The following is a 25,391-nucleotide window of genomic DNA, read 5'->3' on the forward strand; positions in this document are numbered from 1 at the left end:
TTTGGTAACTGTGTTTATTTTTAAGAAGATAATAACTAGGAGAAACCTTGGGGGTGGTAGCAATTTTTTTAGTGACGTTAAGAATTTGGTGTTGCAGCTTTTTATGCATCATCTAGAGCCTTTGTTATTTTCACAAACACGATACTTATTATAAATTTAAAAATCAAGCTTCACTATTTAAACTTGAGGGAAAAATAAAATATGCAACCAGAAGGCTATGATTTATCCTTCTGCATGTTCTAGGTACGTCCTAATAAATCAGTAAAGAAATTGAGGGGAGGCTGCATTTGGACTTGCTGTATTTGAATTTGCCCTTCATTCCATTCTAGCGCTGCCCAAGCTAAAATATGTTGTAATTGATTTACTCCTCTGTTTTTCCCCTCTCAGCAAACAAAGATCATTCAATGGAGAGCTAAAGTGAATTATTATTTCCCTGTGGATAATTAGAGAGACAACTCCTTGAAACCTAACCTCAGGAATACAGAGCAAATCTGAATTAATTTGATTGAAAGTCAAATCTGGCAATGAGGCTAGTTTTCCCTCTGTAAATACATGTTATGGATATTGACTTTCTACAGTTTCTGAATATTTGGATTAAATTTGCATACAATTGTGAACGAACATTTTTAGGTATCCTTGTGTTGGTGTATCTAGAATACCAGAGTTCTTAAAAGATGTTTGTACATCGGCATTTATTTAGTTAGAGCCACGGGCGAGTCATTGCAGAAGTTTGTCCTCACATTCTGTCAGTACAATCTTGGATGCATTCTCTCATGGGCAGTGAATCTCCTAAAGAACTTAATGGGGTAAAGCAATATCTGTTGTAATGTTGGGTTATACCAATCAGAAATTCTCAGGTTCGATTCCATTCCACTGAGTGAAAATGGCACTTTGACTTCTCTATCTTCTACATTTCTCCTTGCCAAGCACAACACATGTCCTATCGACTGCATGTCATCATCTTCCTAAATCTTCATGTCTGAGCATAAGCATAATAATTTCACCTGTGGTCACTTTTAACTACAACTGTAAATGGGGCATGAATCCATTCATATCTGTCAGGTGGTAGTCGATTTTTGCTTTGTGAATCTTTCATATGGGAACAATTTTGATGGAAGATTCTGCTTCCAGCTGACGTGTGACATCCAGCTTTGCCTACGTGGCTTCATGCAAACCCTCCACTGCATTGTCCAACTGCTTGTCCAATATCCTGTTGAGCCACATAGAGAAGTTGTATCACATCTGTGGCCCCCCACTGTAAATCTGTACCCTTCCTACCAAGTCCACCCCGCCTTGGGTAAGCTGCGTAAGTGAATTAGATTTCTTGACCCTTGGGCTCAATTTGATCTGAGTTGACTAGCTAAGCTGCGATCTGTTCCAATACAAAGGCAGCCTAGTACCAGTTCTGTAAAATCTTCCGCATCCTCCTGTCTGCAGTTAAAAACCTCTTTCTATGCATATGTCACCTTGAGACTCAGCTATTTTAGTTTCTCCTGGCCACCCTCTCATCTTCCAGAGGTCAGCTGTCAATAATGCTGCTGTTCTATCTCTGTATCACTTGTGGTCACATCCTCATTGACTTGTGTTTGTTGGCTAATAGTCTACCAATGGCTATGGAAAAAAATCAGTCATCTTTATACCCCTTCACGGCCATGCCCTGACCTTTGTCTCTATAATGTCCTATGACCTCTACTATGCATTTTTAGTTTTTACTGTTTTGATATCATTTCAAGTTTCATGCCATTGGTTACCATAACTTTAGCTGCCAGGACCTCCTAGTCTGGTGTTTTAGCCAAGATTTAACCCTCAACCAACATCATTTTTATTATTAAAAAAAGACGTCATTATTTTGTTGCTGTTTGTGTAACTGTGCCAATTGGCCTCTGCTTTTCCTGCATTATAATCGTGACTGTAATTTAAGCATTGGTCCCTTCCTTACACAGCTAATAGTAGGTGCACTCTCTCTGAAATTCTTTGTGACTTTTTTTTATATTAAAGATGCTGTATAAATGAAAATTGTTAGCCTTTATCTTTTCCCTCATTTTGAAACAGGTTGACCCTGCCATGTGTTCCTAGCTTTTACTGTTTCTAATTCTTGCCAAATCTCCATGCCTTTCCAGTGCATCTGATAATAGTGTTAAAACTTTTTGATGAAAAATGTAATGACTTTTTCCATTTCTCCTAATTAACAATTCAAATCCACCTTCACTGCATTATCTCAAATTCGACCTAACAAATATGCGTAGAGAGTAAAAATAACATTGATCATTGTTTGTTTCATCTTGTTCTTTTATGTCTTCTTTGCCTTATTGTGATGTTTTAAATGATTTAAGTCATTCTTGCTTCTCTGAACAGTTCACAGGTCATTCAACCCATTAACACTAATAGCAGAGCATCTGGAATGCTTAGAATAGATCCATAGAATGACCTCCTTCTGCACTATAGGCATTCAGCCCATTGAGCGACACCGAGAACAATCCCACTCAGGCCCTATCCCCATAACCCCGTGTGTTTATCCTGCTAGTCTTCCTGACACTAAGGGGAAATTTAGCATAGCAAATCAACCTAACCTCACATCTTTGGAGTGTGGGAGGAAACCTGAGCACCCGGAGAAAACCCACACAGACAAGGGGATAATGTGCAGACTCCATACAGACAGTGACCTGAGGCCAGAATTGAACCCTGATGCTGAGAGACCTTGTCACATACACTTCTAATAATTTCTGTTTTTTTAATTTGCTTTCCATTGCTTGAATGTTTTTCTTTATTTTTCCTGTATGTTGGTTCAGATCCTAGAAGCTAATAGTTCCCAGCAATGTAAAGCAAAATGAAAGCATGAAGATTGCTGTTTATTTAATCGCCAAAATAATTTAGTGCAGTGTTGTGTTTATAGGAATGGTGTTTGCTTCAATTCCTTTTGAGGCAGTATCTTGTGACAATTGTGCAAATTAACTCAACATGCATGGTTTTGAAACCCTTGTCTAATTGAGTAATTGATGCATTTGTGTGTTTTCTTTTAGTGCTTTGTGCTGACCTTAAATTTAGCCGAGAAAATCAATAATGACAGACAATAAACGACTCGCGTATTCCATCATTCAGTTTTTACGCGACCAGCTCCAGTCTGGGAATCTGACTTCAGATGCTCAAGAGAGTTTGGAGGGTGAGTGAAAAATATTTGTTGGGGAAGGGAAGTGAGTTATATACTGAAGAATTAAAATTGAGCGCTATAGTTGAACACCAGAGAACAGGGTTTTATATATTTTCAAATTATTGATTATTTAGGATCAGGAAAAAGCCCATTCCTTTATTCCAGTCGGTTTTGGAATGTGTATTGAGGTATCAATAGAATAGTTTCCCTGCATTATCTTGCACTGAATAGAGGTTGTCTCCCAAGAGAGAGGCAGAAAATAAACCGATGCATATGAAACCTGAATTACAATTGCTGTTGAGCAATTTTTGTTTTCTTTTGGAGTAACATTGGTGAAGAGCTAAAATTGGGTTCTTAAATAACTAATAACATGGGGAAGTGAAATCTAATAAACCTGAAGATGGAGGGAAAAGACAATTTCTAAAGTAGTCTGCAAAATTAAGAAAACTAACTTGCATTTAAGTATAGCATATGAGTACCCAAATATGAACAAATTTAAAACTGTTTGGGCGCCAAATATATTGAGTAACTTAAGTATCTGGGGGAAAAGGTGAGGTTTTGGAAAAGATCCCGATTTGGTTTGAAGTTGGAAACGGTTAGTAGACTAAAATTAAATGTTTAATCAATGATCGTATTTTAATGGTGGCCTGTGATCTTGTCCCCAGTTGCGGTCCAGTGTTTAGAGACTGCATTCGGTATTTCCATGGATAATGAGGATCTTGCCGTGTCTCAGACACTTCCAGAGATTTTCACGGCTGCTGTTGGTGAGGTAAGACTGAATTTGAGAGAAAAAAATATTCATAAGTGTACACCTTTTTTACTTTGATATTTACTCAATTGATTATGTGGGCTTTCATTCCAAAAAAATTGTTTGTTATTTCTATCAATTAAACACTTATCCATGCCTTGCCTTTACAATTCATCTTGATAGGGGATTTACATGGCTTCTTCCAGATGTATAGGTTAATTCTCATTTTGCTGATGTCTGAGCACTATTGCACCAACTAAAACCTAGCGTATAGAATCAGCACGCCATAATGTAGGGAATTGTTAATATAAGTACTATGTGCTGACAATAATTGTTTGGAAGTTTGTGTTAAATTTGGCAACATAGAAACTAGAAGCAGGAGTAGGCCGTTCAGCCCTTCAAGCCTGCTCCGCCATTCATCTTGATTATGGCTGATTATCGAATTCAATAGCCTGATCTTCTCCCTTCCTCCCATATCCCTTGATCCCTTTAGGAATGACAGCATCTGTCAAAACCATGTACAGTAGGCAATTTCTACTCCATACTATTTGGTGGCCTGGACTAAGTTGACTGTAAGCATGCTATTGTAGTCTTCAGCCTGCCTCTGAATTAGAGAAAAACATAATCAGTGTGTTCCCACTTTTAATCTATCAGGGAGCTGGGGCAGTCACTCCAGTTGTTTAATGTTTTGGATCATGTAAAATCTGTGTTCAGGGCCACTTGCTGCAAATGCAATTGTAGCCGCATGGCCACACAATCAGAATAGGAAGGCAAAAATTGGAAGATAAAACATGCTTTAAAAGATATCCTTAGTCATTTAACCAATTTACTTCGTTGGCAGTTTTGACCTTTTAGAATTAGTAACTGTGTATCATAAGATGCTTTTAATGTATTAGTCATTTAACGTGGTACCATTCTCTGAACACTAATTATTGCAGTTGAATGACCTTTTAATAATAAACAATATTCTAATTTTGCACGCCTTCCTCCATTTCTCCTATCTGTCATGTCCAGGCGTAAGCTTTTCTTTGTTTTATTCACATTTCCTCTTCGCTGTTGTGACTTCCAAGTGGTGGCATAGTTTGTGTGATCCACAAACTAAATGCATCAGTGAAATAGAGGTTACTTGAAACCAAATAAAACATATGTTTCTGTATTTCCTTCCTGATTGGATCTCCTTCTGTTCAGTCATGTAATATTGAAAGTGCAGTGGTGTTTGAATAAAACTTGGATTACCTCCAGCATACTAGAGGATCCAGCATCAACATTACATTAATATAAAAGCACGATAGTGCGGATGCTGGAATCTGAAACATAAACAGAAAATGTTGGAAAGTCACAAGAGGTCTGACAGCATCTGTGGAGAGAGAATAGAGCCAACGTTTTGAGTCTGGGCTGTGACAAAAGGTCATTCAGACTTGAAATGTCGGCTGTATTCTCTCTCCTCAGATGCTGTCAGACCTGCTGAGATTTTTCAACATGTTCTGTTTTTGGACCAAGATTACATTGTGTGGGCTGAAATTTGTCTTTTTAATCTGTCATTTATAAAATCCTAACTGAGTTTCTTCCACCTAGAAAAGCATGTTTAAGATTCCTTAATCCCTGATATAGAGGCTGAATTTTGAGATGTGTGACACTCTTTTCCATGTTTATTTACAGGAGATACCTAACGTGATTGTGGATTCTGTGCCTACTTCCCCAACTGTTGAAGACATCTCAAAAGCTGAGCAGCTGAAAACTGAAGGTATAAATAATTGCTTGCAATGTATATTTGTTAGAATGTCTGTGTGTATTTCATTTTCCGTGCCTAATTTACTTACTACATTAAACAGTGGCTTCTTGCCAAGATTTTTGCTGAAGTAGTTCACCTTTCAGTGTTTGGGCTAGTAAATCTGGTCGATTGGCAGGTTAAAATTTTCACCCGCAGCAGGCAGTCAGCAGAGTTGTGACTTATCAACACAAACAATCTTTGTCATAAATCCCTTTTTGATGAGCAAAAATTACTGCATGCAGCATCTGTTTCAATAGGAAGGTTCAGAAAAAAATATTGTAAGACATTGGGGAAAGACCAGGGGACTGAGATTAATTGGGTATCACAGAACTGGTACAGGCAGAATGGGCCAAGTGCCGCCTTTCTGTGCTGTATGATTCTGTAATAAGTTTGCTGTTTCCAGTTCTCGAACAGGACTCTGGTGGTACTTTGATGTGAGACCAATTGCTAGCTGGATTGTCGAACCTTGTGTAAATGGAAGTATTTGAAAGAAAGCTTTTTCATCTTTGAATATAGACAACCTATGGTCTCGACTTTGTCCTTCAGGTTTATGATCATTTGATATTTACTTAAAGCACCCTAACTCAACTATTCTGTTTTTGTCTCAATTTTTAATCTTAAGGTTCACATGGTCATACTTTTGTTGGAGCCATTCCCAATTATCCAAAATGTTCTGAAGCTTTTGAGCACTGAAAGTTGGGAATTACAAGCTGTATGAAGAGGAGGAGGGGTGGCAGAGCATGAAAACAATTTGGAAAAGGCAGTGGTTCAGAATTAGAAGTGTGCTCGACCTTAAAAGTTTCTTTGATTACAACTTGGTTATCTGGGCTTTCTTAAGATGTGTGTAATTGATTCTGATTCTCTCCTTTTTATCATTTAGGAAATGAGCAAATGAAAGTAGAAAATTACCAGTGCGCTGTAGATTACTACACAAAAGCCATCGAGTTGAATCCAAGCAATGCAGTTTATTATTGCAACAGGTATGATGGATGTTAGTTTTATTTCCTTTTATTCTGTGTCAACCTTTTAGATACACATTCCAATTATACATGGAGCCTTTTATGCGAGCTGTGGTCTTCAGCAGAAAGATTACTTCAAAGTGAGCTATTTAGCAATTAGCAAGTTGGGTGTCATTTATTATTTTGTACAACTGTAGGCTTTGCCAACCAGTTAAGTGCAGTTATATCTACAGATTCCTTGTCACCAAAGTCTTGTATGATCAGTCCAAGGAGAGAAGAGCTGAATGAGGCAATTGGGAATTAAATTGAGGCCTACCGTAGCAAAATATTTGTATAGAATCAGTTATGAGTCTGCTGGGACTCTCCACAAACCACTTTTACACATGTATTTTGTGTACAGTATGCCAGTGTCATATATTTGGTTTAATACCAACCGAAAAATAATTGTTTTATTTGTTGTCTTGCCTGTCAGCTGAATAATTCACTGAAGCCATTGGGGTCTGCCATGAAATCTAGTGACAAATCAAAAAATGATAAAAGCACCCTTACCAATGTTATATTTCAACAAGGTTAAATTTAGTTTTGATATTTAGATGAACATTCCCAAGCAGCTTCTAACTGCTTGGGAATAATTCTTCTGAATTATTTGACCAGGCAGCTGCTGTACAATCCCTACTAAGCATTCTTTCTGCTACATCTAATTATTAGCTGTTTAAAATCAAGGCCAAGAACAGATTCTGTTCGTCCCCGTTGTGCCTTTCAAAATCAAGTTCATGCGAGGACATGACAGTGGACTGAGTAAATGCAGAGCACTAGTACAGGAGCTGTAGACTGAATGGATCCTTCTGTTATGTAATTTTTTTAAAAAAATAGTTAGGGTAAATTGAGGATAAACTTTAAGCTGAAGTATAACAGGAGCAAAGTGGGAGCAGATTCAAATTAATGAGGAAAGTTGAAACGAGAAAGAACTTCGATTCGTGATCACTGCCATGTTACATCCTCAGGCATCCCACAACTCTTTAATAATTTCTTCATGCTTGGACTACATTTATGTTTATGTAAGCAAATGTGTCAGCCAGTTTACAGTTGGGAGGTATAGCAGTGGCGTCAAGGAATCCATCACATGAAGACTGATTATTAAATACACTGAATGGGATCTGAAATGTACTTCCTGAACAAGATTGTGGAAACGGATTCAACAACAACACCCAAAAGAGAATTGGATAAGTATTGGAAGTGGAAAAAATTACAGGGCTACAGGGAAAGAGCAACATGGTGGGACTAATCAGGTGGCTGTACCAAAGAGCTGGCATGGATACAATGGGCCAGATGCTATGCTGTTGCATTCTATGGCATGGGCCCCCACACAAGGTGATAACAAAAACCTTGAAATTATTTCCAAGTGGTCAGGTCATTGAACATGTTTAAGACAGATAAATAAGTTCTTAATTAATGAAGAGATCAGGGATTGTGGAGGAAAAGGCAAGAGAATGGGGATGAAAAAAATATCAGCCCTGATTGAATGGCGGTGCAAACTCGATGGGCCTAATTCTGCTTCTGTGTCTTATGGTCTAACTCGATGGAATAATTGGGATTCTATTGAATGCTTTCCTTATACATATATATCTAATGAATGTCGCAACGTGAAAAATGGGGAGAAATGATATTGATGTTCAGACCTGAGATACGGATTAGTGGCAAAGAAAGGATCTTCTGAAAACTGTTAGTTGATGGTCATTATATGAGAGAAAGGAAATCAGTGAAATAGAAAGCCAAGCTCAAAGTTGGATCGAGATGTATGAAGGTTGCAGCATCTAGATCAGTAATAGCTGGGCAACTCATATTTTTGCTAACTACATGTGTATAAGGTGATTCAGATGTCTCCAACCTGCTTCATTACAGCAAGATCAAATACTATGATTTTTCAAGCTCTATCAGATGTAAAATGATCTGATTTTTACTGCTCACTATTTTGTGTTCTTTTGCAGGGCAGCAGCATTGAGTAAATTAGGAAACTATACCGGAGCAGTGCAAGACTGTGAAAAAGCAATAGCTTTTGACCCGAGCTATAGCAAGGCTTACGGCAGAATGGGGTGAATAGATTTTTTTCTTTTCAAACACAATTCTCCCCTATTCCAAGCCTGATTGTGCTGCTTCCAAAGATGAAGATTCTGGGCACCTTCTACTCAAGTAGTCACTTTTCATTGACCAACTTAGGCTAGTCAAACCCGAGAGGGCATCACCAGCAAGTTTGATCTCATCCTTATGGGATGTCTGCATGTTCACAGGAGATTACAGGCACGGAAACAATAACAGGAATCCTGGGCTTCCCTTCACTTATCCAGAACATTGAAGCAGTTGTGGCTCTGGCCAAAGTAATTAACTTAACTAAATTGGCACAGGCCATGGATAAATCCTGGTTTGTGTATTTGTTCACTAGTTAAGCCTTTGGAAATGCTGTTTAAAATGAATACCACCTGCAGCTATGGGCCTGTATGTATTGGAGCTCAGAAAATTGGGAGGCAATCTTCTTAAAACATACACCATCCTCGGGGCTGCTTGACAGAGTGAATGCTGAAGGATGTTTACTATTGTGGGAGAGACCAGAATTAGGGTACACCATTTAAAAATGTGGGGTCGTGATGAGAATTTTTTCTCTCTGTGCATTGGGAGTCTGTGGAACCCACCTCCCCAGCAAATGGTTGAGACAGTGACATTGAATATTTTTAAGGCAGAAGGAGATAAACTTTGATTCCCTTGTTAGTCAATAATCTATCGGGGGTAGGCAGAATGTAGAGCTGAGGCGTCAATCAGATCAGTCATGACCTTGTTGAATGGTGGAGCAGACTTGAGGGGCTGAATGATCTACTAATCCTAATTAGTATGTTTGGATAGGATTAATATTTTTAATCAGTGCTAACAGTTGAGAACATTTATTGTACAGATGTCCTAAATTTTATGATTTAAGCCACAAAACTAAGCAAAGAATTTTCCTTTGTATTCTGTAATTAGAGGCAGATTTTTGCACTCACCCCAAGGTGGATTCTAAAGTCGGGAGGTGGGGGAGGATGTAAAATTGCATGGCCAGGATTCATCCCAGGATCCTCCTCATGCAACGCAGATGCAATTTCACGGACGGGCAGGCAGAAGCTTGGGCGAGAGCCCAGGCCTTTCATCTATTAAGGATATTAAGTGGCCTATCTGGGACCTTGGAGCTCCTGCTCTGGCCACTGTGCTTGGATGGATTGGGGAGCTGTTAGCCAATCTGTTTGGCTTACAGCACAAAAGGTTGACAGAAGTTTCACCCACTGCCAATCAACGCTCAAGTGAATGTTAAATGGCAGTGGACTTCTGAGTTGGCAGTTGCATGTTATGTGCCAATTCTCACTGCCATTCTTAAAATTCTACTGTAGAATCTCCAGGAGATGCTTGTTTGTGACCTTGAGATTCCCACAGGACAGTAGCTAAGAAACCAGGTGGCAGTAGTGAAATAGCAATGCCGTCAGAGAACCCAGTGTTATCTCTTCTGCTTAAATTAGCAGTGATGGCCGGATAGGTGTTTTACATTTAACTAGGGTTTGCTTTATCACCTCCATTATTTCTATTTTCTTTCCCCACTCCCATATTTGCTATTCATACCCAAGCCAGTGAAAAACTGAAGCACCATCTAAATTTGGCTATGAGTTTCTGCTAGGATAGTATTAAAGATTTGACATGTAACTAGGTAAATTGAGAGACTATGGGGAAGGACGGTAGATATGTATTGAATTCAAACACAGCATTACCTTGGGTCTCTGGATTACTAGTACCATTCACCTGACAAAGGGGCTAACCCGAAAGCTTGCGAGTATATTATCAAATAAATAGGTTGGACTAAAACCTGGTGTTGTCAGACTTTTTACTAGTACAATGACAGTATCATTATGCCACCACCTCTCCTATCACCTGTGCCTTTGACCTACTTGAAACACCTACAACACCTCATCAGAAGTTGTTATTCTTGTGTTTAAATTTGCCCCTTAAGCTCCAGGTCATCAACGAAAGGTTTTGTCCCTGCTTTTGTTGTTCCTTTATCTTTCTGGAACATTTTAGGATATTTTTCAATATTTAAGGATCCATAAATGCCTTTTTCATTCACTGAAGCAAAGGAGAAGATGTTATCATGTGAAATTTAGCAGACAATACAATTCTTCCAAATAGCTCTAACAATGGACTGGGCTAAAATCCTGTTGTTTCTACTAGTAACTAATGGTTTCAAGACTGTTGGGAAAGCAATAAAGCAAGGATTCAAAGTTCAGCATTTCAGTTTGCGAGCCCTTCAATTTACAGGCTGCTGATGTAACATAATGGCCATGATTCTCCCATCCCACTGTACTAATTGCAGGAGATTGTTGTGTCGGCTGATTCGTGGGGGTTCACGTGAGCATTCGCGCCCCGCTTTTCTAGCGCTGGATTTCTGGCGGTGTCTGCTCCGTGATGGAAATCGGCAGGGCAGTGTAAAGATCATTTAGATGGTCATTGCAATTTAAATACAACTAACAGGCCCGGAACTGACGTCTCCAGGCCTGCTAGCAACTCCCACCTGCCAGAATATTTCACTCCAGGAAGAATTATGTAGCTCCCCACTTTCGGGGAACTAGTGGCCCAACCCAGCTGGAATAAAAGCGGGGGTGGAAATCAAAGGGTTGGGTAGCTGGGTGAGGAGCCCCTGGGCATTGGCACCTTAGTGCCAGCCTGTGCCCCAAGGGGCAAAGTGCCAATGCCCAGAGGTCACTTGGCACTGCCCACCAGGCATGAGGCAGGGCACATGGCAATAGGGCCTGATGGGGGTTGACCTAGGGGACGATTGGTGGGTGTGGGGGTCCTAAAGCCACTCTACATAGGGATTGCTGGGAGAAGCAGGAAGGCCAGCGATTGGGGCTGGATGGGAGGGGAGGCGTAGGGAGAGCCAGTGTTGCAGGGCTGGCCTGCGATTGGGAGGCAGTCACTGCAAGGCCACTGCACGTGTGCCGATCTCAGCACTGACAGCTCGGCGTGTGTGCAGTGACCAGCTCGGCACACTGGTTTCAGCCTCTCCAGCAGGGTTAGGCCCTGCCCCCTGAAATTTAATTATATTCAGGCTGGTGGCCTCTGCAGTCCACAGTGAGGGAGATTCTTCTCTGAACTCCCACTGAAAAAAACCAGTGTGAATTATTCCAATTTTCATGCCAATTTGACAATCAGAAATTTTGGGGAAATTCTACAGACTATCTTTTGTAATGTCAGGGGTACCCTGGTTTGAACTTTTTTTTTTTCCCCATCCGCCTCTACATCTGCTGGCATTCTATAGATTCCCACAGGCAGAGTTACCCATTTCAGTGGAGAGTTTAGACTTGGCATGAGGGAGAGAAAAGGTTCCAAGCTAAGAGTAATAGCTTCTACTTCAGCACTTGCTGTCACCTGAACCAAAGTGCCCAGTTATAATCATTTGATCTCGGTTGGAAATCTGTGAAGGGTAAAAGTATATTTGAATCTTATAGCGTGTTAAAATAATCTGTTTGTCATTGATGTCTATCAGGCTGCCACAGAGCTTATGACACGAGTGTCACCTTGACTGACTTTGTGCAGCGTCCATCTCTTGAGACATAAGATTTGGTGGTTAAGTCGTGGTATGGGACTTCAGTATCAAAAGAGCATCAAAAATCTGTCATTTTTTTGTATCTTATAGCATCTGCCTGAAAACAAAAGATTCGATGGTGCAATATTTCCAATGTCCTGGCGAATGTTCTTCCCTCAACATCATTTGGTGGAAAAAACGAATAGCAGGCCATTAATTGCAATGTTAGTCAGTCCTTGCTATAATTGATTGGGTGTGAAGGACTTTGAGTGTGATAAAATGCCATATAAGCCTACTTTCACTCAGTTTTTGCTGGCATGCCCTTCTTGAAATTTGAACATTTTATAATTTCTATATGGTTCTGCAGTGATATTGTATGTTCTAAGGGTGCAAAATGTGTTGGTACCTGCATAAGTTAATTAATTTGATTCATTTCAGGTTGGCCCTGGCTAGTCTAAATAAATACAATGAGGCAGTTAATTACTACAAGAAGGCACTGGAGTTGGACCCTGAAAACGAATCATACAAAGCAAACCTTAGTATAGCAGAACAGAAGATCAAGGATGCACCAAGTCCAGTAAGTGCTGAGAAATGAAATAGGGATCCACTCATATTATTTTGTAATCTTGTGAGCATGCAAGATTTTAAATTTGTACAAAAGCAGGATATTGTCTGAAGTCCATTTTTGAGAACTTTTATCTGTAGCAACACGAGTACAGTTTCATTTCTGCAGTGATCTACATTCTAGAATCTCAATTTCTCTGACTTTGTAAATCATTGAATTTTTTTTAAAAGTAGAATCTAAACTGCTGTATTTTTTTCTGAATGGGGTTACCCGGATAACCAAGTCCTAACCACTTATGCTGTCACCAAAGAGAAACTGCCCAGAGTAATTCTGTTGATTGAAATGCCAATTCCAGATTGGCCTGGGAAGTGCTCTAGGACCGAGTTCATCCAGCTGGCAGCGCAGAACAAATACTTAGCGTACACACACGGTTTCATGTGTCTCTTTTTGAAATAGCTGTTAGAATTACTCAGAAATGCACTCTATAGCTGCTGTACGATTATGTGCATGCTTTAGGATTGACAAAGGAATTTTAGAAGGTTGACCACTTTAGTTGTGTTTGCTGCATGCAGAAGGGAAACAAAGTAGAGCTGGTCTTCATGACAAATTTAAAAGCAGGGTTCTTCATACTCAACAGGAAAATCCTCTGTCCAATGTGGCACTTGATAACCAGCAAATTTCTGGGTTTGATCCCTAGTCTGTGCTGAGGTAGCCAATTTTAGCAAAGATGTTGTTAGGTGACACGATTATTCAGTGGTTGAGCGGGGCACAATAATCACTTGTTGGACTGTATTCCAGCACATCCGAACCTATTTTATTGTATTGGAAGGTTGCTTCTGGTAGGAGAACTAAAAGATGCTTTGAAAGGTCAAAAATTAAATGAGGTAGAGGAAAGAAATATGTAAATATAGATCCATAAAGAATTACAAGCAGTAATGCAAGCTGATGCTATCACAATTGCAAATATTTACTTGGGTTCATTTCTAGAAGAGCAGACTACCGAAGCAGGCAAATAATCATGGAATCCCTACAGTACAGAAGAAGGCCATTCAACCCATAGAGTATATACTGACCTCAATCCCACCCAGACCCTATCCCTATAACCCCACGCATTTGCACTGCTAATCCCCCTGACACTAGGTCAATTTAGCATGGTCAATCCACCTAACCCATACATCTTTAGAGTGAAGGAGGAAACTGGAGCACCTGGAGAAAACCCACACAGACTCGGAGTGCAAACTCTGCACAGACAATGACCCGAGGTTGGCATTGAATCTGGGTCCTTGTTGCTATGAGGCAGCAGTGATGTCTTGGTTAGACCACACATAAAGTATAGTCTCCACAGTGAAACGATATTGAAGGATGGAGGAGGTCTAAAAAAGATGTATAGGGATGTTTCTATGAGAGAATGTAGCTATGAGGAAAGATTTAAACAGGCTGGGGCTCACTATCCTAGATAAGAGGGGGACCCGATAATGATGATTTGTAACCATGAAGGAGTTTGATGGGATGGATTTGGAGCAGGTGTTTCCAATTATAGATGAGTCCATGACACGGACTCATGTGCCTATAAATTATAAGATGATTACCAACAAATTGAGTAGATTGGGCCTGTACTCGTTGGAGTTTAGAAGGCTGAGGGGGTACCTTATACAGACATACAAGATAATGAAGGGGCTAGATAGGGTAGAGGTAGAGAGACTCTTTCCAGTTAGGAAGCCAGAACTGGAGGGCACTGTCTCAAAATAAGTTTTGGGGGGGGGGGGTGGGTGGGTGGGGGGGTGGGGGGGGGGTGGTGGGCACAGTTTAGAATAGAGTTGAGGAGGAACTTCTTCTCTCAGAGGGTAGTGAATCTCTGGAATTCTCTGCCCATTGAAGTGGTGGAGGCTACCTTGTTGAATACGTTTAAGTCACGGGTAGGTAGATTTCTGATCGATAAGGGAATTAAGGGTTATGGGGACCAGGCAGGTAAGTGGAACTGATCCACTTCAGATCAGCCATGATCTTATTGAATGGCAGGGCAGGCTCAAAGGGCTAGATGGCCTACACCTGCTCCTATTTCTTATGTTCTTAAATCAAATAATGAACTTTGGTGGCAAGAATGGAACTTGCCACAACGTGGAAGAGGTTGAAGCAGAGACTTTCTAACAGATGCTCAAAGTTTACATAGGGGACAAAGAAATATCGGAAAGGTGCTCAGGCTGAGAGGTAATTAAAGTGGGAGGAGTCTCCTATAGAGTATAAACACTGGCATAGACTAATTGAGCTAAATGGTGTATATCCTGCATTGTGCATTCCATATAATACTTTTCAAATTGCACAAAATCTGCATGGAACATGCAGAGTATTAAATAATAACTTTATTCAATTATTTCAAAATTTTTTGGGTGCCACTGGGGACCTGAGCAACTTTGTTTGGCCCAGTCATGTCGGAGGTAGATTCCATTTTAACCAACTAACCATTTCTGGGTGGCATTAATATCACAGTTAAATTCCAGAGCTACGTTCTGCATTAGGCTCTCCGCATCACTTCTGGCTCAAAACCAATCTTGTTATTGAAGCCTTTAGTCACCTCTCATCATTTTATCCCTTTTTATTTGTTTTGTTGTCCTTTTCCCTTACCCCTTCCAAATGTGCTTTGGGCATTTGCTATTTGAAAGGTGTTATATAACTAAGTTGAATTAATCTTGAAATCTGCAATCTGTAACTGGAAGAGGAGTCAACACTTTTTTGTCATTCCAGTAATGACATAAACACTGCTACTACTTTGCGATCAATCTCGCCTCTACTTTTCTTTTGTCATCTGCAACCTGCTTATTTAAGTGTGGTGGGAGGGGGTTAATTTTTTTTTTGTATGTCAGCAGATGCACAGGAACTGAATGAAGCCAATTTGTATTTGGTTGCTATGTTGCCACGCAGCTTTAAGGGGAATATTGACTGCCGCTTTTTTTTGCAGAAATGCAAATTTTACATGTGCTGTTCTTTTAGTTGGGAGCAACAGAGTGGGGGCGAATATAGAAACATCACCGGACAATAGATGGAATTGAAGTACCCTGCAACTCATTGAAAAGGAGTTGGAAGCTCTTTTTCCCCCCCCCCCCCCTTTCCATAATGGGATGGTTCTGTTTGAGAGTAGCAGTGAATAGTTCACTATTGCATTTCAAGCTTGGCAGCTGATCGGCGACTGAACTGGGAGATGGTTTCACCATACAGTTGAGTTGAAGTGTCCTCCAGGGTGCATGTGCCCTCAACCTGATGTCAGTTGTCCTCCTCCATTCCACAGACAGACACGTCCTCTCACTTTACCTCATGGAGTATTTATTCTTTTTTCTCCCCCCAGACAGGAGGCAGCGGTGGGTTCGATCTGGCAAGTTTACTGAATAATCCAGGCTTCATGAATATGGTAATTTTGTTGCTTGGTCTCTCTCTTTACCTACTCCTTTTTATGTTTATAATTTATTTATCGGTTGTCTATTACAAGACCACTTGCCTCCAAATAAGAAATTCCATGCCACGTATATATCCCGCTACTGCTCTGTGGCCAGCATTCTGGCTGTTTTCTATTTGGCCGAGATGGACAATCTGCCTGATTACTTGCCAGCCTTGCAGAGGAATCATTTCTTTCTTGGTATTCCTCCAGGCCTTGGTGGGTGATGCTGATGGGAAATGTTGTCACTAGGATTTCAGTTCGGTGCGAGTGTGGAATTTTTCTGTTGTCTGCTTATACTTTCCGATGCTGTTGCCGCTTGATTTCATTTTATTCCTTCTAATTTTGGGTTGCATCTGGGGTCGAGTACTAGTCCCAAACTACAATAGATTGAGGTACTGATATGCACAAGTGGGTGGGTTGTTGGGAGTAGCTCACGGTGATAAATTGAACATATTGTCAACACTAAGCATGTTGACTTAAGCAACATGCACTGGTTCCAGTATAGCCTAGTAACAATGGATATCTCAGCAATGTAACAAAGAGGCTGACTCAGCATTCAAATTAGGTTGGAAGACCAGCCCTACAAATAACAAGCTCTTCACTTTGAATGTCATTTGTATCATTGTATTACGCAAAAACTTCAATTTGCAAATAAGTTATGTAAAATATACCAGAAATCATTTTTAGTTGACTTGAGTGATTTCAGAATGATTTCCTTTTTTTAGGCATCAAATCTAATGCAGAATTCACAAGTACAGCAATTGTAAGTTTTCCTTTTAATAGTTTCTCTCCGAGTTACTCCTACTTCTGACGTTCTTGTGTTCATTTAATGATTTGTGTCCAAATTCTGTTGGACAGAATGTCTGGAATGATGTCTGGGTCCTATGGTCCAGTCGGCGGTGGTGGGGCAGGTCCTGGGACAGGAGCCAATGATATTGCAGGCCTCATCCAAGCGTGAGTTTGCTTTTCGTTCTTGCCCTTCCTGACTTCATTACAAGTCAAACAAATCTTTCGTAATAAGCTTGCAACTTCTCTCCACATGACTGAATTCCACTTGCTGCTTTTATTTATGTCCTTGAAGGATTCTAATGATTTACTGATCACCCTTCACCTCCTACCACTTTATCCTTGCTGTTTTAAAAAGGAAACACAGATTGCACCTCTTTTCTATTGCCAATTTTATGCACATTGGACTGTCTCCAGGGCTACCCCATGAGATAAATTAGTTTTCTCTTTATCTTATCTCTGGTAGTTTGGTCCCAAAAGCCACAACAAAGGTAGTCAAATACTTTGTGATATCAACCTTCTTTATTTATTAACATGGAAATACAGTGCAGCACAGAGTCAGAACCGGAGGCAACAGGATACGCAGATCCCACGTGGTACGACTAAACCCTCGAAAGCCCACGCTACTGATGATGCCACTCCTCACGCACAAACCCACTGTATACATTCAAATGGGAAGCTACTTGCTATAAACACTATCAACTCCTTTAATCATAAACACATCAATTATAGCACTTCTCAATCTTTTGTGCTTAGAATCATAGAATGATACAGCAGCGAATCATCAGTATGATTGGAACTTGCCTCTGACAGCTTTGTGACTGTGCCATTAATAACCCACCCCCTCTTTTCCAGTAGCCTTGCAAATCTTTTACATTTGTTCAATTTACTTTTGAATGTTATTGAAACTACTTCCAACATCCTTTCAGACAGAACATTCCAGATCACAGCAACTTGCTGTATATTTCTTTAAAAAGGTTGTCTCCAATTAACTCTTGTTCTTTTGCTAACCATTTTAAATCTGTGGCCTCTGGTTACCAGTCCTTCTGTATTTCATTAAATGTGAAGTCCTTTGAACCCTACTGAGGATGCGAAAGAGCCCTATATAAATAGAAACTGTTTCTTAGCTTGTAGACTCTCCTGCGTTAATTTGAAACTGTGTTGAATTGTAAAATGAGTACCTGTGATAGCTGCCTACTCCCATTGTTTTGTCTGGATCACTTACTATTTCCGGATACCTTGGACTGCCATGAAAGATTACCTGTTGCAAAGAAAGCTTTGTAAGCTCAAGTTCAAAATCTGTCATGTTGACTGCCTCTGGACTTGTGCACAAAATTGTAGCACTTGGTGAGCAAATCACAGATTGATGGGGTATTGACCTTTATCAGATTGCATGGTTCCCAGCTGTTGGCAGTGTTATTTTCAGATGTCCAATGGGAAGTATGTTTGGGGGAGGGGGGTGAAGATTGTCTTGAATGGATGCATGGCATGCAATCCATAAAAATCATGTCCTATTTCTGTTGTGACTATCTTTGTTTATTTTTTTTTCCTTCAATCCAGAGGACAGCAGTTTGCACAGCAGATGCAGCAGCAGAATCCAGAGCTAATTGAACAGTTACGGAGCCAAATCCGGAGCCGAACCCCCAGTGCCAGCAACGAGGAACAGTCCTAACAGGAGACAATGTGAGTGTTGTTTGATACCGGTGATGTAGGTAAATACAGAAGCTAACTTCAGGAATATGGGAAAACAGCAGTGTCAGTCAGGAAGACCGAAAGTTTTCATTGTTTTTTTTCACTTAATTAAAACACTTGAGGTATATTTTTAGTCAGTTTGCAGTTAGCAATTAAATCAGTGTAAATATAAAGTACTTTGTGGGTAGCAGTGAATCAAATGACAAAAGCCATTGCAGCTGTAGGCCTTTATCCAGGCAAAGATCAAACTAAGGGAGAAGTTTCTTAATTCTACTATCTGGAGCTCTATATAAACATACGGTCCCGATATTTCTCCCTGCGTTTTAAAACCAGTCTCCATGACCAAGTATTTAGTTGCTTCTTAGCCCTTGCACAGGGCTATCTATTCCACTTCAAAACAGTAAGGATATTTTTACCTTTTAAAATATTACATCAGTGTAAGTTGTTGACAGATAAACTTACACAAAGCATTTTATTAACTGAAGAGATGAGGACATGCCTTATCTGAGACTTTATCCTTATTCTCAAGTGCCTTAAGAGAATCCATTGTCATCATCTGTTTAGTGTCTTCTTGGACTGTTAGAAGTAAAATCACTGTATAGTACAAGGACAGCCAGTGTAATCTTCAAACACACTGGAAAAGCAAGAGAGAAAAGAAAAGGAAGCATTTAAGGGGGTAGTAACATGAAAATCCTGAGGAATTACTGTAATTTGGCATTTGAGAATTGGAAATGTTGGGGCTTTAAATGCTGATCACCAGTGCATTTCCAACTTTTTCTCATTTCACTGACTCATGTCTGAACTGACTTAGCTAGTCACGGTCACAATAGTGGTAACATTCTGTCCTTGCCCCAAGTATCCTGTTTCTGATTAGCTCCCCCAAAAGCTGGAAAGTGGACATTGTGCTATTAATATATTTTAGATTTGGAGTTGGGGGGTGATGGTAACGCTTTAAGAAGTAGTGCTTTGTTAAAACCTGTTGGTTTGCCTGGTAGGAATGCAGCAGATGCTGAGAAAGATAGCTAATTACTCATTTTAGACATGTAGTGTTTATTAAGTGGAAGACTTAATGGAATTTTTAAAATTAAAGTAATGGAAGTTATGTTAGATGCATGGACAATGTCATGTGATATTAGCCATGGTGTGGAGTTGTTGATGTTGGACTGGGGCAGGCATAGTAAGTAGTCTCGACACCAGGTCAAAGTTCAATAGGTTTATTTGGTAGCACGAGCTTTCGGAGTGCTGCGCCTTCATCAGGTGAGTCAATTCTCCTTCATCACACAACCGAAAACTTGTGCTACCAAATAAAGCTGTTGGACTTTAACCTGGTATTGTGAGACTACTTAATGTGATATTAGGTTAGTGGGAGGAGCTTGACTTATAACAGAGAATCAGTTTCATTTTCATTTTTAACAAAGAGTACTTGTTGCCTGGAGCTGACAGAAAGAAGAGGCTATCTCTTGCTTGCTCCAGAAGTTTTCTGAACGCTCCAGGGCTGTTAACCCAAGTCAAAGCACATATGCCTGGATTTAAAATGGAGTTCTTGCTGGGAATTGCTGAAGTCAGAGGTCTTTTGCAAGCTGCTAAAACTCATTCTCTCTCAAACTCCAAGACTATTAATAAAAGTTAAAGCAAGTATGCCTGTGCTTTGCTAACAATGTTTAATATATGGTTCAAGTGTGTAAAAGAAATAATGTTTGATTGGAACTGATATAGTGATATGTTATAAATTAGAATTGTTTCCTTTCATTTTAAGCATTATTCAACGGTTGAAAGTTAAGCTGATTCATTTGTTATAGTTAAACAGTATTGCAAAATAAAGTTTGTTTTGATAAATGCTCCACAGTTTGTCAGGAGAATTATGCCTGGTGTGTAACATCCTATTCTCACAATGCCAAATAGAAAAATTGTTGTGGTGTAGTCTGACTTCATTACATACCTTGGGTTTCTGATCTGGCATCCTAACAACATATATGGCCAATGAATGAGGGCACATTGAGTTTGATTGTGATGCCCTCTGCAGTTAAATGGTCTGCAGTCTTTTGCTAATGAAGAAATAGCCCAATATACAGCATGGAACAAGGTTGCTAGTGGAACTGCACTATCAGGATGGTGGGAGCAAAGAATGATTTTTCTTAATCAGTAAGATGATCTTTTTGTTACTGGAAACCTGAAATCTTCAAATAAGATTTGGTATGTGAATTAATTTTTGGATATTAATTTACAGGAGGTGTGCATCAGTCCAACCCCTACAACTACAAATTGAGGTCGTTTGTTCTTCATTTTGCCATCAGGAACTTGAAGTAATGATTTGTACTGTCACTTGCATGTTCAGGCGGATCCTTAAAGTGGAAAACTGACAACTTGTAAATACGGAATTTAAAAAAAAAACTGGGTTTCAAGCTTGCAAACACCACTAATTGACCTTTTTGTGGAATTTATGTATTGAGCTTTCTGTGATTCTCTAAGTTTGTTTGATCAGAATGTTCACGGACGAACACCTAGCTGCTCGATAGGTTATCCAGAACGTCTGTCATCATGTAAGATTCTACTATTCTTCTTTAAAAACAACAGAAGCTAACAGCAATGGCTCCATATCTCGCCTTCTCAATACTGACATTTCCCGTAAGAATTCTTTTTTTTGTCTGAAACATTTTTTCCAATGTTTAGTCTGTGCAGGAGAATGGAACAGCAGAAGCCATATATATAAATACAAACTAATTCAGCATACAGTATGATCAACATCACTTGTGTTTTTCATTCATGTAGGCTGTTTAATGTCACAGAAGATGTTATGAAAATAATAGCAGAAGAATTTGTGCGTGGTCTTTTTAAACTTAATTGTTTGAAAACGAGAAGTGAACATGAATTGGGAGTAAAATGGTGAAACCTTTCTCGGTAGTAGTTTTTTGAAAAATCACTAATATTACCAGCTCACCTGACTTCCACTTCCAGTTTGTAGTTGATATATTTTAGGGAATACTTTTGCAGTGTGGACAACAGAAGCTGTATGTGCCAGGGGAGGTGGGATTAATTCGTGAAGCGTGCTACTGTGGTAGTATCTGCTACTGTTGTAGCATATGCCACACTGTTTGGGACATCGGAATTGTTTTTGACACTACCAAAACCTCACATTTTCTGAGGATTGAGCATGTGTTATGCATTGTTCTAGCTATAGGAATAAAAGGTTTTTATTAGCAGCCAGCTTTTGTAGCCAATACTTGCTCGTGAAAGGAGAGGACAATTGAACGGGAAAGCTTCCACTTCGATCATTAAGGTATTGAGCTTAAATGTCTGTAGTCACTTGGGAGTGCAGAACTTGAGTATTGCTGAGAAAAAAGAGACATGCTGTCGAAGTTTTTCATCTGAGACTCATCAAGAAAGAATCACAATACCAAACCTTAAAGAGAACAGCAGTATATACTGCATGAGAAGGGTGTGCTGATTAGTTAGCAAGTGGATTCTGGTAGAAGTATTATGGAGAATGTACTAAGGAACAATTAACTGCCAATCTTTTGTTTAAATTCAAATCCAGCAAATCAACTCTAGTCAAGGCATTACCATGGGGAATGAACAAAGGAATGGCTCTACCCATGTCTTTGTTTGGGTGAAAATCGCACAATGCGTGGACAGGGTGTCTCTGTCTAAAAACGACAGATCTTTTGTGTGAATATACGTAGTTTCTAGCACGTGTAAGAGAGTGGGTGTGACTGGGTGATCTTAAATAGTTACTATAATTCTTAGCATAATTGTTTTGTAAGTGTTGCCCAATCACGGAATCACACCTAATAATGGAAACTTCTGAGTGAAGGCTCCTTGACTACAGTCAGAACTTTACCTATTGCAAATAGTTGAAGTGACATGCTGTTTGATACAATCCAGCAGTCAATACCTGGCATTACACCAGCACTGAAATTCATGTACCACGTTTGTGTGGAAGGCAGAATGTCTTTTTCGCTTGATGGCAGCATTCTGTTGGTGGAGAATACCACTCGTGTTGCTGTTGCATAGTAGCAGCTTGACACAGATTGCTTCACCCATTGCTCAGGTCTACCTCGTATTACCCTGGAAGGGTAAGGTGTCAAAAGTTTTTACGAAGCTCGGACAGCATGTTTCTTCTTTTTTCCAGTAATACTTGGATTTCTGTACAACTATGAAATCTACTTTTAAATATGCATACGGTATTCATGGAAGTGTTTTGGTGCCTTTTCTGTGCACATATATTCACCCTATGGCATATGGCCAAAACCGCTTGTTTGCACTTTTGATGGAAAAATAGACCATGCAAACACAGTGTCAGTGCAAGTCACTGTAAATAAATTTATCCAGTCAATAGTAAACTAATGGCTCTAATTAATTCATTCTAAACTTACTGGATCATAGGATGTAATCAGTAATACATTCGTTCATAGAGGAAGCCTGGAATGCCATGTCATAACAATTGAATTTGACTTATTCAGTCACCATACCTCATAGAATCATATAAAAACCCTAAAGTGCAGAAAGAGGCCATTTGGCCCATCGAGTCTGCACTGACCACAATCCCACCCAGGCCCTATTCCCATACCCCTACGTATTCACCCGCTAATCCCTCTAACCTATGCATCTCAGGACAGTAAGGAGCAATTTTATCATGGCCAATCAATCTAACCCGCACATCTTTGGACTGTGGGAGGAAACCAGAGCACCTGGAGGAAACTCACGCAGACATAAGGAGAATGTGCAAACTCCACACAGACAGTGACCTGAGCTGGGAATCGAACTCAGGTCTCTGGAGCTGTGAAGCAGCAGTGCTAACCACTGTGCTACTATGACACCCTGGTTCTGTGAGTAGGGTCTATCGCAAGACATGGGTGTCCCAAATATTGAGGATATTATTAAACTAGAAAAAGTGCAGAAAAGATTTATTGGAATGCTACCTGGACTTGATGGTTTGAGTTATAAGGAGAGGCTGAATTGATTGGGACTTTTTTCTCTGGAGCACTGGAGGCTGAGGGGTGATCTTAGAGGTCTATAAAATAATGAAGGGCATAGTCAGCTAGATAGTCAACATCTTTTCCCAAAGGTAGTGGAGTCTAAGACTAGAGGGCATAGGTTTAAGACGAGAGGGGAGAGATACAAAAGAGTCCAGAGGGGCAATTTTTTCAGAGGGTGGTGTGTGTCTGGAACAAGCCCTGAGATAGTAGTAGAGGTGGGTACGGTTTTGTCCTTTAAAAAGCATTTAGACAGTTACATGGAGAAGATGGATATAGAAGGATATGGGCCAAACATGGGCAATTGGGACTAACTTAGAGGTAAATAAGGGACAGCATGAACAAGTTGGGCCAAAGCGTCTGTTTCCATGCTGTAAACCTCTATGATTCTGACTCTAAATATTTGTCATCTTGTTATGCCACAGAGTCTCGGGGGCCCTCAGTAAAGTCCATGGTCTCCATAACTTTCAAATACTAATCACATCTGATGTTCTGGTCTAGGATTTATTTAGCAAAGGAACACAGTGCTGCAACTCTGCCTTTCACAACTATCTGGCTCTTAAAATGCAAACAGGACAAATCAGCAAAGAAGAAATAATGAAATGCAGAGTTGCTGGGGAGGTTTTGAATGGCAGGCCATGGACGTTCTTCTTCCACAGTGCTTTAATATTATTTTCTCATTTAACAAAGACACACGTATTCCTGAGAACTGAATCCAAACAACTTCTTCGGTTCTTTGATATTATTTAAGTGTAATTAGCAGTTAAGTGCAGCCACCCAAAGTGAATATTTAAGCAGACTTTTAGCCCTTTGATGGTAGGTAGTTTTCCATTTGTATATATCAAAGTCATACTTTGTCATGAACATACTACTAACCCTGAGTAATCTGTCTGTATAGATTTGTATTATTTTTAAAGAAAATGTTGGGCAGAGAAGTGCAATGTTTGTTTCATCCTCACAAGAGTCCAAAGTATAAAATATCAAATGTTTGTCATCAGTTAGGCCCTCATTATGTACAACAATAACAGATAACAACCTGTACCTCAGTTTGTTGTGGTGTTAGTGTTTAGAAAACTTCCCTTTTTTGTCTAGGATGTAGTTTTGAATGCTAACGCAAAGTGACAGACCAACAACACACCTCATATTTTCCCCTCCAATTTTCTTGCCTTTACAAAAAGCAGTTATGCAATAAAATGCATTGAACAGAGCCACAAACACAGGGTTGTCATAGGATCACAATAGTGCTGAAGGAGGTCATTCAGCACATCGAGTCTGCACTATTCAGACCCTATTCCTGTACGCCACATATTTCGCCTTGCTAATCCCCTGACACTAGTGTCAATTTAGCATGGCTAATCAACCCAACTTGCACATCTTTGGACTCCAGCATCCAAACCTAATTGCCACTCTCCAGATTGCAATCCTGCATTGTTTGGAACCTATATCTATGTTTTTTAAGAGTGGTTCATCAGATCCTGAGTAAGAATGCTGACTGCTGGTTCTCCTTTTCCTTTGTACTAAGGCTAATGAGAGGATTCGAATTCAAATGTGACTAAGTGATACTACAGTCCATCAGTTTTGGTCACTAAATCACAAGACGAACAGGCAGTCTCTGGAAGAGTTATGGTGTCAGTTCACTACAACGATTACATCGGGTTATCATAGATTATGTAATATGTGCAGAAAGAGATCAGTCCAATTTAACTATGAGCCCATGTGGCAT

At 39.9% G+C, this 25,391-nt stretch overlaps 1 protein-coding gene across 4 annotated transcripts in view; it reads left to right on the forward strand.

The window, feature by feature from the left end:
* LOC145358855 (small glutamine-rich tetratricopeptide repeat-containing protein alpha-like) overlaps nt 1–21,588 on the forward strand; it is a 36,996-nt gene extending 15,408 nt beyond the window's left edge. For 3 of the 4 annotated variants that reach the window (XM_080213192.1, XM_080213193.1, XM_080213194.1), the window contains exons 2-12: nt 3,021–3,160; nt 3,814–3,917; nt 5,556–5,640; nt 6,548–6,647; nt 8,615–8,719; nt 12,661–12,799; nt 16,128–16,190; nt 16,943–16,980; nt 17,076–17,171; nt 18,564–18,686; nt 20,923–21,588. In XM_080213192.1, the coding sequence (XP_080069318.1) occupies nt 3,061–3,160; nt 3,814–3,917; nt 5,556–5,640; nt 6,548–6,647; nt 8,615–8,719; nt 12,661–12,799; nt 16,128–16,190; nt 16,943–16,980; nt 17,076–17,171; nt 18,564–18,675 (942 nt within the window). In that variant the 5' untranslated portion in view covers nt 3,021–3,060 and the 3' untranslated portion in view covers nt 18,676–18,686; nt 20,923–21,588. The remainder of the gene's footprint in view (nt 1–3,020; nt 3,161–3,813; nt 3,918–5,555; nt 5,641–6,547; nt 6,648–8,614; nt 8,720–12,660; nt 12,800–16,127; nt 16,191–16,942; nt 16,981–17,075; nt 17,172–18,563; nt 18,687–20,922) is intronic. The other variant, XM_080213196.1, reaches the window with a different exon arrangement.
* The last annotated feature ends 3,803 nt before the right edge of the window (nt 21,589–25,391 follow it).

This window comes from Carcharhinus amblyrhynchos, chromosome 26, assembly GCF_965287045.1.
Source record: "Carcharhinus amblyrhynchos chromosome 26, sCarAmb.v2.hapA, whole genome shotgun sequence".
Taxonomy (NCBI): domain Eukaryota; kingdom Metazoa; phylum Chordata; class Chondrichthyes; order Carcharhiniformes; family Carcharhinidae; genus Carcharhinus; species Carcharhinus amblyrhynchos.